Source organism: Elephas maximus, chromosome X (assembly GCF_024166365.1).
Source record: "Elephas maximus indicus isolate mEleMax1 chromosome X, mEleMax1 primary haplotype, whole genome shotgun sequence".
In the NCBI taxonomy this organism is placed as follows: Eukaryota; Metazoa; Chordata; class Mammalia; order Proboscidea; family Elephantidae; genus Elephas; species Elephas maximus.
The window spans coordinates 164712954-164729946 of record NC_064846.1 but is presented as its reverse complement, the minus strand read 5'-3'; the positions used below and the strand labels follow the sequence as shown (position 1 = coordinate 164729946).

Here is a 16993-nt window from a genome sequence, read left to right as displayed (position 1 = left end):
CCCTATGGGGCAGTTCTGTTCTATCCTATAGGGTTGCTATGACTCGGAATTGACTAGACAGCAACAGGTACGAGTAATAATTGGAGTTAAGAGTATATTTTTAAATGGATGGAGAGACTTTTTTCCTATTGGTGGGGGGAAAGTACATTCTATGCATAAAACCAGTAAAGTTACTTTGTAAACTGTTTGTTCATCAACTGCTAATTTTCTTTAAATTATTTTAAAGCCATTTCCTCCCAAAATGCTTGAAGGGTATTATGTGACTATTGTGTCCATAAACAGGTGAGAACAACCGCTCCAGAGAAATACAGAGTCAAGCCAAGCAACAGCAGCTGTGAACCTGGCGCATCGGTTGACATAGTTGTGTCTCCTCACGGGGGTGAGTTGCAGCACGTTGGCCAGTGTAGGGTGTCATGGGGGGAACCTGGGGCTGGCTGGGAGTTGAGGCAACAAGGCTAGGCTCAAATCTAGAATTTAAGGTACTATCAGCAAGTCACCTCACCTTTCTAACATTAAAATTTGTTTTTAAACAAGTAAGATTGTTTAAAATATCACAGTTGAACTTGGATTTCAAGAAAATAATAATAAAATAATTCTTTATTTTTAGAAAAACTTTTCCTTTTTCAAGATAGTCCCATAATTTCCTTCCTTTTCCTTAATGTTGTATTCTAGTATAATGCCTTCAGCCACATGTCCAGCCCTTTGTAAAGGTTCCTGTTTGTGTGATGAATTACCCTTTTGGAATACAGGTTTAACAGTCTCTGCACAGGACCGTTTTCTGATAATGGCTGCAGAAATGGAGCAGTCATCTGGCTCAGGCCCAGCAGAGTTGGCTCAGTTCTGGAAAGAAGTTCCCAAAAACAAAGTTATGGAGCATAGGTATGCTTTTTACTCACAGGCTCTCAAATGTGTGTTGCGAAAAATCAGCAAGAAATGTGCCAACATGGGCGAGGCAGACATTCAGTTGTCTGGTGTGGACACAGAGCTCTGCAAGGCTCTGGGGATGCCAAGATGAAAGAGACCCAGCATTTCTCAGGGAGACAGTTCATAGCAGAAACGTGCCTGTAGGCCAGCGCAAGTATCTGACCTCTCCAGCTTCCAGATGTAGATCTCTTGTCCTTACAGTTTCCCTTGTAGGAATGTTCACCTTGTGTACTAGAATATGTGTTGCAGCATTGTTTGTGATAGTGAAAAATTGGAAAGAACCTAGATCATTACCAGGAAAGCAGTAGTGAAATATGTTTGATCATATCCCGATGTCTTAGTTATCTATGGTTGCTGTAACACAAATGGGTGGCTTGAACAAGCAGAAATTTATTTTCTTACATTTCAGGAAACTAGAACTCCAAATTCAGGGTGCCAGCTCTAGGAGAAGGCTTTCTCTGTCTTTGGGCTCTGGAGGAAGGTCCCTGTCTCCTCGAGCTTCTGCTCCTGGGTGATCTTTAAGTGCCTTGGCATCTCTCTTCCCCTCTCTCTCCTTGCTAGCTTGCATTTACACTCTTTTATATCTCAAAAGAGATTGACTCAAGATACACCCTACACTGATCCTATCTCATTAGCATAACAAAGACAACTCGTTCCCAAATGGGATTATAACCACAGGCATAGAGGTTAGGATTTATAACACCTATTTTGGGGGAACACAGGTCAGTCCATAACTTTCCACCCTTTGGCCCCCCAAAATTCATGTCCTTACCACATGCAAAACACATTCACCCCATCGCACCATCTCAAAAGTCTTAAATCAACTCCAAGTCCCAAATCTCATCTTCTGAATCATCTAAATCAAATATGACTGAGACTTTAGGCGTATTCCATCCTGGGGCAAAATTCCTATTCATCTGTGAACCTGTGAAATCTAGATTACAAGTTGTCTGTTGCCAAAATACAATGGTGAAGCAGGCACAAGATAGACACTTCCATTACACATGGGAGAAATTGGGGGGAAAGAAGGAATAACGGGCATCAAGCAAGTACAAAGCCAAGCAGAACAATTTATATTAGCTCTTAGGGTTTGAAAATATTTATCTGTTCTCTGAGACCATCTGGGCAATGGCCCTGCCCTCCAGACTCTGGGTATTGGCCATGCCCACTGGATTCTGGGTAGAGGCCCCTTAGCCCTGGGCCTTAGCTCAGCTTCCAGGCCCTCTGAGATGGCAACTCTGCTCCCTAGGCTTTAAACCAAACCAAACCCACTGCCATTGAGTCAATTCTGACTCATAGCGACCCTGTAGGACAGAGTAGAACTGCCCCATAGAGTTTCCAAGAAGCACCTGGTGGATTTGAACTGCCGACCTTTTGGTTAGCAACTGTAGCACTTAACCATGGCCCCATTCTCCTAGTTCATCGAGTGGCAACCCTACCCCCTCTGCCCTGGCAGGCCCCATTCTTCTGCCCCTTGGGCCTGGCACCCCTGCCCCCTCAGCTTTGGACAGTGGACCCATCCCTCTGGCACACCTTAATGGCAGCCCCACTCCAGAACCAAGTTGGCAAAGATCTGACTCTTTGAAACCTAGGGGTCTGTGGCCCCACTCTTTGAGATCCAGGAAACCATGGCCCCACTCCTTGAAACCTAGAAGGCCCTGCTTCCCGTGCTCCTTGCAACAGTTCTGTTGATCTCCGAGCTGCTCCAGGAATGGTCCCTTTCTTTTCTTGGAGGACAACAGATATAGCTCCTTTGGCCTGTTTCCTGCCTGTAGAATTAGAAGAGGCAGACAGCATTTTTTCCTTTCATTCTTTCTCTGTCTACTTAAGTCTAAGCTGATGAGTTTTCCGCTGTAGTAGTTGGTTAGATCCATCAGTCACAGGCTTAATTTCTTTAAGAGAAGATTGTGTAACCATGTCCTTGGTGAACATTCTAGGACATGTGTCCTTAGTTTGTACAATAGAATTTTCCAAATCTTTAAGTTCTGTTTTCATTTCGAATAGTTCATTTTTAAGTCCATCTCTTTCCTCTTGCATTTTGCTATAAGCAGCAAGGAGAAACCGCACAGCCCCTTTAAGATCTTGCTTAGAAATCTCATCAGCCAGATATCCAGGTTCATCACTTACAAGTTCTACCTTCCACCAAACATTTAAACATAATTGAAACAAGTTCTTTGCCACTGCATAAAAGCATCACCCTTCCTCCATTGTCCAGTCACGTTTGTCATTTGCTTTTAAACCCTCACCAGAAAAGCACATTTAACATCCACATTTCTAGTAACATCCTGTTGCTGACACCATATATATTCTATGAGATGATAGAGACTTCCCGTAGCTCTCCTCACTTCCTTCTGAGCCCTCACCAGAATTACCTTTGGCATCCATAATTCTACCAACTGTCTTCAAGGCAGTCTAGGCTTTTACTATTACCCAGTAACCCAGTGCCGTCGAGTCGATTCCGACTCATATCGACCCTATAGGACAGAGTAGAACTGCTCCGTAGAGTTTCCAAGGAGCGCCTGGCGGATTCAAACTGCCGACCCTTTGGTTAGCAGCCGTAGCACTTAACCACTATGCCACCTTACTATTAGGCAACTTAAAACTCCGCAGTCTCTTTCCATTACCCAATTCCAAAACTGTTTCCACATTTTAGGGATCTCTGCAGTATAGGAGACTAGAAGTCCTGCCTCATTAACATAACAACAACAACCCATGCCCAAATGGTATTATAACCACAGGCATAGAGGTTAGGATTTACAGCACATATTTTGGGGGGACACAATTCAATCCATAACACCCTATTAAGGAATATTCTAACCAAAAAAAAAAAAAAAACCAAATCCATTGCCATCAAATTGATTCTGACTCAGGAGTACACTCGAGCACTCTACAGCCCTTCAAAAAGATGAGGTACCTCTCTTTGTTCTGACATGGAAAGATATCTGTGATGTATTATTCGGTAGAAAAAAACCTAGTCACAGAAAAATATGTATGACATTCTCCTATTGGGGAAAAACCTGTGAGTGTGTAGATATATGCATATATATGTGTATGCATGGGTGTCACATAGTGACAAATGCCTTGAAAAGATGCACAACAGGTAGAAAGAGAAGGGTCTGTGTTGTGGTTTTGTTTTGCTTATTGGAGTGCTCCTGTTGTTTATAGCAGTGTCCTCAGATGGGCGGGGGGAACGGGAATTTGACAATGCCTGGAGACATATTTTGATTATCATAGTTGGGTGGAAATGGTGCAACTGGCATCAAGTGGGTAGAAGCCAGGGAGACTGCTCAACACAGAGGATTGCCTGGCTCAACATGTCACTAATGACAGGATTGAGAAACCTATAAAAGGTCGTTAAGGATGGCCACTCTGCTGGCATTTAGCAGAAATTGAAGGAAATGAGAGAGCAGGCCCCGTAGATAACTGGAAAAAAGAGCTTTCCAGGCAGAAAAAAATGAAAAAGGAGTGTGCTTGGTCCATGTGGAGAATAGCAAGGAGGTCAGTATAGCTTGAGTGGGTAGGGGGAGTGTGGTGGGAGATGAGGTCAAAGAGGTAGCTGGGAGCCAGATTGTGGCCGTAGCAAGAAATTTTGAGTGATAGGAGCAACCATTGGAAGGTGCTGAGCAAAGCTTCAAGGTGACAGGCTTATTTTTATAAAGGATTGTTCTGAACACTGTGTGGAAAATAGACCTTGGGCAGGCAGGCACAGGTGAAGCAATGATATTGAGAGTTAGTTAAACAGAGCTTACTACGTGCCAGCACAGTCCTAAGTTCTTGACATTCATGTGCTCATTTACTCTAAAACAGCCCAGTGAGGTAGGTGCTGTTATTGTCCCCATTTTATAGAGGAGACTCTGGGGAACTAGTAGTGGTCATGACTGAAGGAACTCTTCAAAAAGACATTGAAAGAATGTAGGTGTGGCTGGAACACAGTGAGAGGATCCATGGTAAGAAAGTGGAACAGGTAAGTGAGGTCATGATCATGAAGCCCGTGGTGAGGCATCAACCTGATTGGGTTTGCCGTTGAAAAGGTCACACTCCATTTGTGAATTGGAAGAGAACAAGAGTGGGCCCAGTGAAACAAGTTGTATTTCAGTTGTCCCAGCAAGAGGGGATACAAGTTAGACCAAGCCTGGAGGACTGTTTGATGGCCAAATAGAAGAGAACAACCCAACAGAATTACGAGGCAAAGCAGTGGCTCTGTGGTGACTGTCCTTGAAGGAGGAGAGCGCTTCACAAAAGGAGAGACTGGTCTGTTATACCTAATGCTGCCGTGAGGTCAGGAAGGATGAGGCGTGAGCAGTGATCAGTGGTGTTGACATCACAGAGGTGACTGATGACCTTATGGAGAGCTCTTTCAATGGCTGGAGCCAGTACCAAGAGCCATCCTTCAGAAGCTGAAGAGATTGGAAACAGGAAAGTTGTTCGGGAAGTTTGGCTTGTTGGGGAGGGCTTAGGGTAGGATTTGGAAGGAAGAATATGGCATTGATGAAGGGGTCATTTTGTTCTGGGTTTGTTAATGGGAGAGATTTGAGGGTTTTTAAAAGCCAGTAGCAAGGATCATTTGAAGAGGAGAAGTGGAATATATTAGATGATTGGCAGTGCAATTCCTGAGATGGCGGAAAGGGCCAGGACCTAAAGCAGAGGTGGGGGGTAGCCTTGTGTGGAGGAAGGAAGGAGTGCAGAGGTAGGTAAGGCTGGAATTGTATTGACTGTCTTTAGATGGACTATGTATATATTTAAATGTTAAAGTTAAATTACAGGAGCACCTATTTATATTTTTATCGAGAGTTTATTTTGTCAAAGCCATGGCTATGGAAATATTTTGAAAGGTTAAGAATCTCTGGTGTAAAAGATGTTGGAGCTGAGTTTAAAGTACTTCTGAAACAGTCCCTCAAAATTGGGGGAGTTTGGGGGAAGTTGAATGTATTTTTGTTTATCAGTTACTACTGGCTTGCTTTCCTGTATGGTCAAAATGGGATCGCTGTTGTTTCACAGGAAGTGGGAGGCTCTCTGGTTTGGTCCTAAAGGCCCAACAAGTGCCATCTCCTGTCTAGAAAGGATCGTTTCCTTCAAATTGTAAGATACTTGGGTGAATTGTACTGAATACCTTATAAAAAGCTTTCCATTGCATGCTATGCGTTGTCAAGCAGTATTTGCGATCTCTTCTGTTCCTTATACCTGTGTGAAAAAGCTGGACGGTACATACACACTGAGCAGCTACCTTGGGTGGGTGTGGGGAGAGGATAAGGGAGATGTGAGTACTTTCACACCTGTTTCATAGACTTCGTGTTTGACTTTTTTCATTTTCTATTTTACTTCTATTAAAAAAATCACACTAACAATGTTTAAAAGTTATGTTTATTTTGGATTTTTGTAGATTAAGATGCCACATTATCGAAAGCAGCAAACCAACCACTCTTACGTTAAAAGACAGTGCTTTTAACATGTCAGATAAAACCAGTGAAGATATATGTCTACAGGTAAGGTTTCGTGCTTCCTAACGAAAACAAAGTTGTCCATGCAAATGAACATTAGAAATCCAGTTTTTCCCACTGACACAAGGAAGAATGTGTCATAGACACGACAGAAATGCTGTCTTCTTTGTGAAGGAAAAGCAAATCAGAAATAGTAAGTGATGAGTTATACTTCTGGAGGTTTTCATTTGGAATAGGGACAGGGTAGCAAGGTCGTGGTGCTTTGTGGAGTAGCAAAGAATTCCATCTAGTGGAAAAAGTACCATGTGGTGCATTTAAATTTGAAAGAAATGGAGAGGCACTCTTTCTGAGTAGCCTGCAGGAGCTCAAGGGGTTCTGTACCACCAGGAAGTGATTGCTTTGCTCCTTTCTCAACTAGAAAATTGTCGTTTTAAAAATCAGAGTAAGCGGATACATGTGCACCAAGCAAATCTAATTCCTCATTGCATTTCCAGCTTCAAGCCCTTAAGTGTTTGGATTTCTGATTTTCTGATTTGTCGTTCCCTTGATTAGTGTACTGTTTTATTAATACACATCTTTCATCCTTTTTTTCCTCTTTAGCTCAATCGTTTACTAGAAAGCAATAGGAAGCTTCAAGACCAAGTCCAGCGTTGTATCTGGTTCCACCAGCTGCTGCTTTCCCTAATGATGCTCTCGCTTGCTTTTGTCATCTCTTTCTTCTACTTGTTGTACAGTTAGAGAAGTGGTGCCCGGTAGGCAGCATGGCTGATTCATTCGTTAGTTGAAACAAGTAACAGACTCAAAACTGCGCCACCAAACGGGAAAGTACTAGAAGCGATTGATGCACACCTGTGCTCGCTAGACAGAAATGCGCAACACTTGGGGAGAGGGGAATAGATACATGTCTTAAAAAATAAACTGTTAGAATAACAAAGTACCCTAAAAATGCTGAAGAAATTGATTATAAGAGATTATATAGTTAGTAAGTAAAGGCACGTCCACTGTGTAAATTAATAGTTTAAATATAACTTATTTTTTTCATTTTGGTTTGAATGCTTTGAAAGCTTGTTTAAGTTTTATTATATACATTAGCCGAACTGAAAAATATAAGTAAAATGCTTTGTTGCAGCCAAAAAATGTAGTCTGCTTTTTAGGATGGAATTATAGCTGAGCCAACTCATTTGCTTTTCTATACTATGTATATAGGAGAACATGTATATTGAAAAAGAAAACCGACTTATACAGAATAATTTATGTGATCATGACCTGGTAATTTTCAGAATTTCTTCCAGATGATAGCCGCTATTCTTTTGGAATGTCAAACTCTCTGATGCCAAACTACCTTAAGCCTTTGTTTCTTATCAGTGTTCTTTATTAACAGGCTGCCTTTTATTAATCTGGGGCTTTTTTATGAATACTCTTATTTAGATGACATTTGGAAAACTGAGTTTTGTTGGCTTTTCTTTGAATTCTGTTAGTAAAGTCCAGAAAAAAAATCTCTTCAAGCGGGTTCACTTTCCAGCCCTCTTGACGCACTCACGTGTTGTTGCCTGGGCCTGGACACTGAACCTTTCACCTAATGTGTAGAGAGGCCAGAACCTGCGTTGTACTGGCTTCGCTCTCCTTCCTGATCCGAGGAGTCTCTTTGTAGACCCCGAGTTGTACTTCTTCATCCTCTTTCTAGGTAATTTTTTTAAAGTACTGTTTTGAGCTGCATAGCAGCATATTTGACTTACATGAGAAGAGAACTTACAAAACACTGGAGCATCCATAAGGGTGGAATAAAACTTAGAAGTACCAAATGTCAGCAATCACGTTAAAGAATGAAAACTCTTAACTCCTGATGAACTGTAAAACCTTTCAGTCAGGGAGAATTGACTCGCCTGGTTCTCTGCCTTTGTTGTAATAATCCTCCATGTGGTGGCTAATTCCTCAAAGATACGCTGTGCTCAAGCAGGCCTAACGAAGTGAAGTGTGTCTCAGCATTCATATGCTCATGTTCAGTCCACCTTGACTGAAATGTAAATCTACTCTATATGAGAGAAAAAGTAGTCTGCCTGTAAAATACATTTTGAGTTGGGATGGTGCTGTGCGTAGGGTTTTATTGTTATTATTATTCTGAGGTATAGTGTTGGTGGCTTTCATCTTTAGAGGTACAAATTCAGAAGTTGGGTTACGAAACATGATATAATAGAGTTCCTTCAGAATCGACTTAGGAAATAGAACTTTAAAGGATCCTGATCTTCTACTTTGTCTTAATTGGGCTGATTTTTCTGTTTCAGTTTACCAGCTCCCGATGTGAAACAGACCGCAGCCCGCCCTAAGTACTAGTCAGAGTCTCTCCCTGTGCGTGCACAGTGGCTGTCCCTTACGTGTGAGATTTGGGGCTCTAATATAATCCAATCCCACAGTGTTTGTGTACGGTTTTTGTTCCTCTGCAAATAAATGAGGAAATAATCAGTCAAGATTGGAAATGTATTGTCCTAACAGTGTCCCTTTAATGTTTCATGTGAAAATTCTGTTGAGCCACTAAAATATTCTTGCTTGATGTCTGGGCTCGTCTTTTATTATTGAATTTAGTAACACATCTTGCTAACGTTTGTGTGTTTACTAAATGTGACTAGGCAGAATTAGTGAAAATTAATGATAAAGTCAAAGGCATCTATCTAACTACTTTTGTACTTGTCTTGATTAATCACATATGTTGACATTTGATTTTATTTAATTGCATTTGTATGATTATTTTTGGAACTCTACAGTTTGTTCTATAATTTTTAAGAATTTTTTTGTTAATTGTGTCATTCATTAGCAGTTCATGACCAAATGACTAAGGACCAACATTTAGATTTAGATTTTTGTTTTCACTTGGGAGTAGACATTAATAGATTCTCCTTGAAAAAATTAATGAAACATTATTAAATTGATCTGCAAGTAGCCTAATGTGATTGCTGGTAAACCTAGCCTCAAGTTTCATAATAATACCATAACTGTTTTTATATCTTACCACTAATTTTGACTGGATTTAATAGCACTTTATTATACAATTGCAAAAAAAAAAATATATTCCTAGAATTGTTGCCAGTATAATTTCTCTAATGTTCTGGTGCTTTTCATATATTTTCAGTATTTTTATTACTATATTGATATTTTCTTTGTATAAATTGATCAAAGGAACATGTTTTCTATTTTAATATGTTTTAGAAAATAATTACATTTATGAAATAAATATCATCAGGAAAAATCTCTGGTCTCTAATTGATAAAGCATTTTAAAGAGCTACGTTCAGACTCAGTCTGACCTTTTCAAGATCATATTAATTTCTTTTGACTCTGCTTTGCATTTTTACAAGGGCAGCACTGCAGGCTTCTAAAGATGCAATCCCGAGTCCAGGTAAACATGTCCTTCAGTGGAATTCTCCTTACCCCTCCCAATTTAGCAGTAGATGCACGGCCTGGCTTGAAGGTCCATTACCAAACCTAGAGCTAGAGCTGCAAGGAGCCGGAATTGCCCCCACCTTCCCACAATCCTAGTATCTACACACCCTGCCTGCCTGACGGGAGCAAGCAGGAACTGGAGTAACAAGAAGTCCTGCCTGGCTGTGGGGCGCATGGAAGATGGCAGCCCAGCTCTGGAACGTTCCTCCTGTGGGGCACATAGCACACCCCAGGGGTGGGTGCTGGGTGTTGGGGAGGGGCACAAGGCAGCCCAAGATGGCAATAAAAGAAGTCCCAGGATTGTTAATGTCTGGTCCTCTCACCACAGGAAGACAACCTCCCAAATGGCAGCTACCTCTCCATCAAAATGCAGTGGATAGGACAGGTCAGTCTTCTAAACTTCTAAAGTAGAGTTACAGGTGGAAATACCAAATCAAGTGGGTAAAGAGTGCAAACAATCTGATAAATTCACGATAGATATAACTACAAAGACAGAACGTTGACCTAACAAGAAACGTTATACCAGCCAGGGACTGTGAAGGAGTGGTTTCCTTTACTAAAAGCCAACTTATAGGAAACAAGAGTGCCTGTTGGGAGTATCTCCAGCTAGGAAAGGCTGATTACAACAATCTTTAGTTCTTCTCTGCTAATGTTCACCACCAACCTGAGGTTCCTTGAACCTCAAAACGATGTGCCCCCCCCCCAAAAGTAGAGGGCTCTCCTCCTCTCCCTAACCCAGGGGGACAGAATGGAAGACTTCCCATTTATCCCAACTGAGACACTGGTGGTTGGGAGTGAAGGCGCTAAGGTAAGACTGCCTGGGTTCAAGTCCCCCCTCTGCCACTTCTACCTGTGCAACTGGGGAATGTGAACTAACTTTCAGTCTCAGTTTCCTCGTCCATAAATGGATTTGATAATCATACTACTATTACTTTTTTTTTTATTAGGATTGGCGTGAGAATGCAATGAGATAATGCCTTTAAAGCCTCCATAGAGAGGCTGCCCTCACTTTGCTAATAGGTTGCCTCCACCCCCTTCCATCCCAGCCTCCTATAACTTTCCACACTCAGGTTGGTCTTCCTGAATATCCCATCTTGTTCAAAGCTAAATGTCAGCTGTCTGGATTTTCGCTGCTTTGTATTCCTATCCTTGCCTTCTTGGCAACTCACTTTGAATTCTGGTTCCCAGGTAAGGGACACACCTAGAAAGTTGGTGATAATGGACCGCGTTGAATCGTGTGAAGGAGTATCCTTGCAGGCTGAGGAAGGCTTGGTGGGATGCTTCCTAATACCACTGCACACCACATACATGTAATTGATCTTGCAGTGTTCCATTATAGTTACCCCTTAACTTTGTAACAATTCAATACAGTGACCACAGAGGATCTTTCAGACCTGTATCTGCATTCTGTCTTCATATTGAGCAAAAACTACCTCCCTGTAATTTCCAGGCATTCCCATGCCATCTTACCGGCCTCCTGCCCCATGCCACATAGAGTAAGACTGCTCTGTCTTGCGCATGTTAAAATATTTGAAGACTACTGTGTTTTAAACTAGGAAAGAATTTAAAGGAACATCTCCATGGCCTGTAGCAACAAGATATGTGCACATTTTCAAATCTTTCTACAGTGTGAGTTTGAGGGGTTGGTACATCTGCAAAACCCCTTCTGCCATATAATCTCATCATGGGAGTGATGTCCTGTCTTATTCCCAAGCCCCACCTACACCCAGGGGGAGGGCATTCAGGAGGGTGTGTGTCGGGTTGGACTAGCAAGCTCATCCGATTCAACCCCCTCATCTCACAGACCAGTAAACAGGTTCAGGAAGCTGAACCAACCTTACCCAGTCCGACTGATGGCTTTGAGTTCACAGGCATTCTTCTAGAACTTCGGAGTTAGGAGTGGGAGTCTGTATGCCTCTGCCTCAGTTGGCTTTCTCCAGTCTCATAGCTTCAGTTCACACAAGTATTCACCCTTTTATAAATAAACTGTTAGGGGAAAGTTTGTCATCACTGTTTTAAGTTTGTTCAATTGCAAAAACACGAGATTCTCACAATGAGCTCATGTACTAGAGCAAAGGGCACTTCCAGTAATTGTGTTCTTTTGTAGAGGAAGTGCTAGTGAAAAACAATTTGATTTTTTAACTTTCCTGTTTCAGAATAATCCATTCATTTCAGGTAGTTTAAGATAGTTTTCTTGGACATAAAAATACTCTGTGAAAGTAACTAAATGAAAATCTTAAAACTGTACAAAAAAGAAAAGTCCTTTTCCTACAGAGACCTGCATCACGGTTTCCAGCATTTATATTGCCCAATTTACTTTGGCTCAAATTCCACTGCCTTGAATTTTATTATTCCGGAAAGGCCCTTGCACATTTTCAGGTCTTCCTAGCACTATAGCGTACGTATGTGTGTTGGAAGACTCACTGATTTCTTGTTGAAAAAGCTTAGTGGTCTCCTGATTCATTTTTGGAAGTCATCCAAAACTGTCCTGCAAGAACTTACTATTGCCCCACAAATTCACACTCTTTTTTACACCTCTCTCTAATACCTATCTATCTGTATATCTAAAACCAAGCCAATTGCCATTGAGTTGACTCCGACTCATGGCGACCCCATGTGTCACAGAGTAGAACTCTGCTCCAGAGGGTTTTCAATGGCTATGATCTTTTGGAAGTAGATCACCTGGCCCTCCTTCCAAGGTGCCTCTAGGTGAGTTCGAACTGCCAACCTTCCTGTTAGTAGTTGAGCATTTAACCAATTGCACCACCCATGGGCTCAGATAGATAGATGATAGATAGATAGATGGATAGGTAGGTAAGTAGGTAGAGAGAGAGGGAGAGATTGATGATTAGATGATGATAGATAGGTAGATGGTAGATAGACAGACAGACAGATAACCAAAACTGCAAGCCTATTACCATCAAGTTGATACCAACTCATAGCAACATTCTAGGACAGAGTAGGACTACCCCATAGGGTTTCCAAGGCAGTAATCTTTACAGAAGCAACCTGCCACATCTTTCTCCTGCAGAGTTTAACCACTGCGCCACCAGGGCTCCTGAGTGTGTCGTGTGTGTATCTCCACACCACGTGTTTGTCAGTTTGTCATACTGTGGTAGCTTGCATGTTGTAATGCTGGAAGGTTTGCCACTGGTATTTCAAAAACCCGCAGGATCACCTTTGTTGGACAGGTTTCATCTAAGTTTCCAGACTAGGAAGCAGGACCTGACAGTCCTAGTGCTGCAGTGGTTAAGCATTTGGCTGCTGACCAAAAGGTCAGCAGTTTAAATCCACTAGCCGCTCCTTGGAAACCCTATGGGGCAGTTCTACTCCATCTTGTACCATTGCTATGAGTCAGAATCAACTAGAAGGCAACGGGTTTAGTTTGGTGTGTGTATATATATATATATAATTTTCTGACCTCTGCAAGAGACTTCCAAAGCCCCTAATATGCCTATCCCTTTTCCTCGCTGGGTGTGGGACTATAATAAGTGAACATTTGTCTTTCCCCATACTGATCTATTTTTTCTGCACCAAGCCCTGCCTCTAAAACCATCACACCAGAGTCACTCAGTAAAATGCACTATTTGCAGATGAATTTGCTCCGAAGTGTCTCCCACTAACATGCGAATGTGGTTGACCAATTTGAGTCAAATAACGGTTCTCAGCTGTAAACTAAACGTCAAAAATGTGTTTCTGGTACTTTTCCAATATTCTAACTCTGTCTCCAACTGCTTCCTTTTAGGGGAATGCAGAGTGAGGAGATTATTGTTAGGGACAATAACAACAGTATGACACAGCCTAGCAAGTTTAAGCTTTTTTTTTTTTTCATGTGGTTGTACTGATAAGTTGCTAAAAAAGAAAAGATGAAAGAAAATTGATGTAAAAAGCAAAGCTTCTTCACAAATCCGATGTTTACTGCCCTGGGATTTCTTAAACCACTTAAGATCTTAGCCATTAAATGTGCAGGTGCCTCTTTTAAAGAAGTTATCACCCAAAGTCAGTGCTTAGGGTGGAAGCTAGTCAGAATTTTCCTTAAACATTCTTTAGGTAGGTACCACAATCAAAATGGAAATAGTATCCCATATCTTGGTGAACCCATACTTTCCTTTTAACATCAGATAAAGTATTTGGCTTGCTTTTTATTTATTTATTGGGGTTGGGGGATATAGTACAATAAATGTATGTGTTGTGTCTTTAAAGCTAGAATCGCCATCGGTGAGATTCACTTCCCTCAAGAGGCACAAGGGAATTGGGAATAAGTGAAGGAAAAACCAATTTATATTTGCCATTCTACCCTCATTGAGTGAAATTAAAAAAAACAACACAGTTGCCGTCATGCCAACTCTGACTCCTGGTGACCCCATGTGTGTCAGAGTAGAACTGTACTCCACAGGGTTTTCAATGGCTGACTTTTCTAAAAGTTGTATATTATCTTGAAGACTTTTCTGTGGATTTGCATTTTCCTGTCCTATTTTACCCCCTACAGCTAGTTTCTATTTTAGTCATGGCCAGATTGCATATTGTACAGGCATCCCTTCCTTCTTACCCCTCTCTGTTTTTTTCTGTGGATCCATTAAATGTGTGAAGCTTGTTTGAGACTCGCTGAGGTGGAATCTTATCATGAAGGCCAGCCATTCTTGGTCTTGTCTTGGCCAAGATTTTGGCCAACACACACAGCTTTGGGTCCAAGCTCATAACAGTTTGGCAGTTGTTATCTTCCGGTTTTGATTCACTGAGGGCAAATACAAGTAGACCCCAGGGGCATTATAAGAATCCTAGTTTTGTTGTTTTTAGGTGCTACCGAGTCGATTTCAACTCATAGCAACACCCATAGGGCTTCCTTGGCTGTAAAGCTTTACAGGAGCAGACTGCCAACCTTTCAGTTAGCGGCTGAGTGCTTTAACCGCTGTGCCACCAGGGCTCGCTTCTAGACACTACTAGTTTAGATGCTACTAGTTTCAAGTTAGGAACCCTGGTGGTGCAGTGGTTAAGAGCTATGGCTGCAAACCAAAAGGTTGGCAGTTCGAATCCACCAGCCAATCCTTGGAAACCCTATGGGGTTATTCTACTGTGTCCTATAGGGTCACTATGAGTCGGAATCAAGTTAAAGGCAACGAGTTTGGGTTTTTTGGTTAGTCTCAAGTTAGTGACATTTTTCTAAGTCTGGGCAGACTTAGAAGTAACTGCATATTATCCTTTCATCTCAGCTTCTCTCTGTGTTAATGCCATTTCCTTTCTGAGTCTTCTTTTTCCATCCTGATGTTTCTCTGAAGACAGAAATTTGGCTGAATACCTCTCTTCATTCCAGTAGCATTTTCTTCTTCTCTCGTATCTTTGCATTTCAATAGCTCTGGCACTGATCTTTGGCTGATTGTACCTATTAACCCTTCCATTTCATGGCCTAAAATCAATATATAGTTTTTCAGCAAAGGTTCAGGGAAAGTAATAATAATAAGGAAAGGTGACCTTGTGAGCTTCCTCTGCGTGAGTGCCTTTCCCCCCAGGCACATCTTCCCACCACCTATTGAATCTAATGTTCTTTGACTCAATTAGAGGTGAACTTTCCTCGTTCCTTTCCTTGCTCATGGTATTCATTATTCAATATTGTATTTTCTTGGCCTCCAGTAAACAGCATTCATAATAGCATTAGACTGTTTGCCATGCCGTCCCGAAGCAAACATGGCTCGCATCAAATGGACTGAAAGTTCAAAGTTTGATGGTTTCAGAAAAGTATGAGAGAGAGAAATATACTTTGTTGCCCCTTAGCAATAAGCTTGAAAAGCCAATCAATTTTAACGGATATATAAAACAAAACAAAATAAAACCTATTGCTGTCTAGTTGATTCTGACTCATAGCTACCCTATAGGACAGTGTACAACTGCCCCATAGGGTTTCCAAGGCTGCAAATCTTTTAAGGAAGCAGACTGCCACATCTTTCTCCTGTGGAGCAGCTGGTGGGTTTGAACCACCAACCTGTTGGTTACCAGCCAAGCGCTTAACGACTGCACCACCAGGGCTCCTCAGTGGGCATATAAGGCACCAAACGGAATAGCACTTCTTAAGTAGGCTCTGGTAACCTTGGAGAGAGATCAATAAGGAGTCCTTGGAACTTTTCAAAGAAAGCGTTTGAGGGAATTGATGAAAAAACAGCTAGAGTGGATTCAGCAAGTCTGGGGTGGCGCCTGAGATTTTACATTTCTAACAAGGCCTTTCAAGTTGATTCTGATTCATGATTACCCCCATGTGTGTCAGAGCAGAACTGTGCTCGTAGGGTTTTGTTTGTTTGTTTGTTTTAGTAAAGCAAAAAGAAAGTTTTGGGGGTGCATATATAAGCGGACAAGCATGATACCAGAGCTAATGCCTGCCTGAAACCAAGGAAATACTACAGAGAAAGCAAGAATGGGAAAAAAGGACAAGCATGCTGCCACAGCCATGTCTGCCCAAATCCAGAGAATATTACAGAATAGGCAAGAATGGGAAAATGGACAAGCACATTTCACAGCCATGTCTGCCCGAGTCCAGAGAACATTACAGAATAGGCAAGAATGGGAAAATGGACAAGCACATTTCACAGCCATGTCTGCCCGAGTCCAAGGAAAGTTACAGAGTCATCAGTATATATTAACATTATAAATGGGCAAAACCATTGAAAGTTTTACCTTTTCACAGATTGGCTAGAAACTGTGATCCTACATTTTGTTTTTTTTTTGTTGTTGTTGTTTTAAATAATTTTTATTGTGCTTTAAGTGAAAGTTTACAAATCAAGTCAGTCTCTCACACAAAAACCCATATACACCTTGCTACACACTCCCAATTACTCTCCCCCTAATGAGACAGTCTGCTCTCTCCCTCCACTCTCTCTTTTTGTGTCCTTTTCGCCAGCTTCTAACCCCCTCCACCCTCTCGTCTCCCCTCCAGGCAGGAGATGCCAACATAGTCTCAAGTGTCCACCTGATTCAAGAAGCTCAGTCCTCACTAGCATCCCTCTCCAACCCATTGTCCAGTCCAATCCGTGTCTGAAGAGTTGGCTTTGGGAATTGTGATCCTACATTTTGAATTGTCTTTTTTTTTTAATTTTTATTGTGCTTTAAGTGAAAGTTTACAAATCAAGTCAGTTTCTCATACAAAAATTTATACACACCTTGCTATGTATTCCTAATTGCTCTCTCCCTAATGGGACAGCACACTCATTC

General features: G+C 41.6%; 1 protein-coding gene across 4 annotated transcripts in view; it reads left to right on the top strand.

Moving 5' to 3' along the window:
* MOSPD2 (motile sperm domain containing 2) overlaps nucleotides 1–9482 on the top strand; it is a 46459-nt gene extending 36977 nt beyond the window's left edge. For 2 of the 4 annotated variants that reach the window (XM_049871797.1, XM_049871796.1), the window contains 4 exons: nucleotides 283–379; nucleotides 750–879; nucleotides 6305–6407; nucleotides 6963–9482. In XM_049871797.1, the coding sequence (XP_049727754.1) occupies nucleotides 283–379; nucleotides 750–879; nucleotides 6305–6407; nucleotides 6963–7100 (468 nt within the window). In that variant the 3' untranslated portion in view covers nucleotides 7101–9482. The remainder of the gene's footprint in view (nucleotides 1–282; nucleotides 380–749; nucleotides 880–6304; nucleotides 6408–6962) is intronic. The other 2 variants (XM_049871794.1, XM_049871795.1) reach the window with 2 other exon arrangements.
* The last annotated feature ends 7511 nt before the right edge of the window (nucleotides 9483–16993 follow it).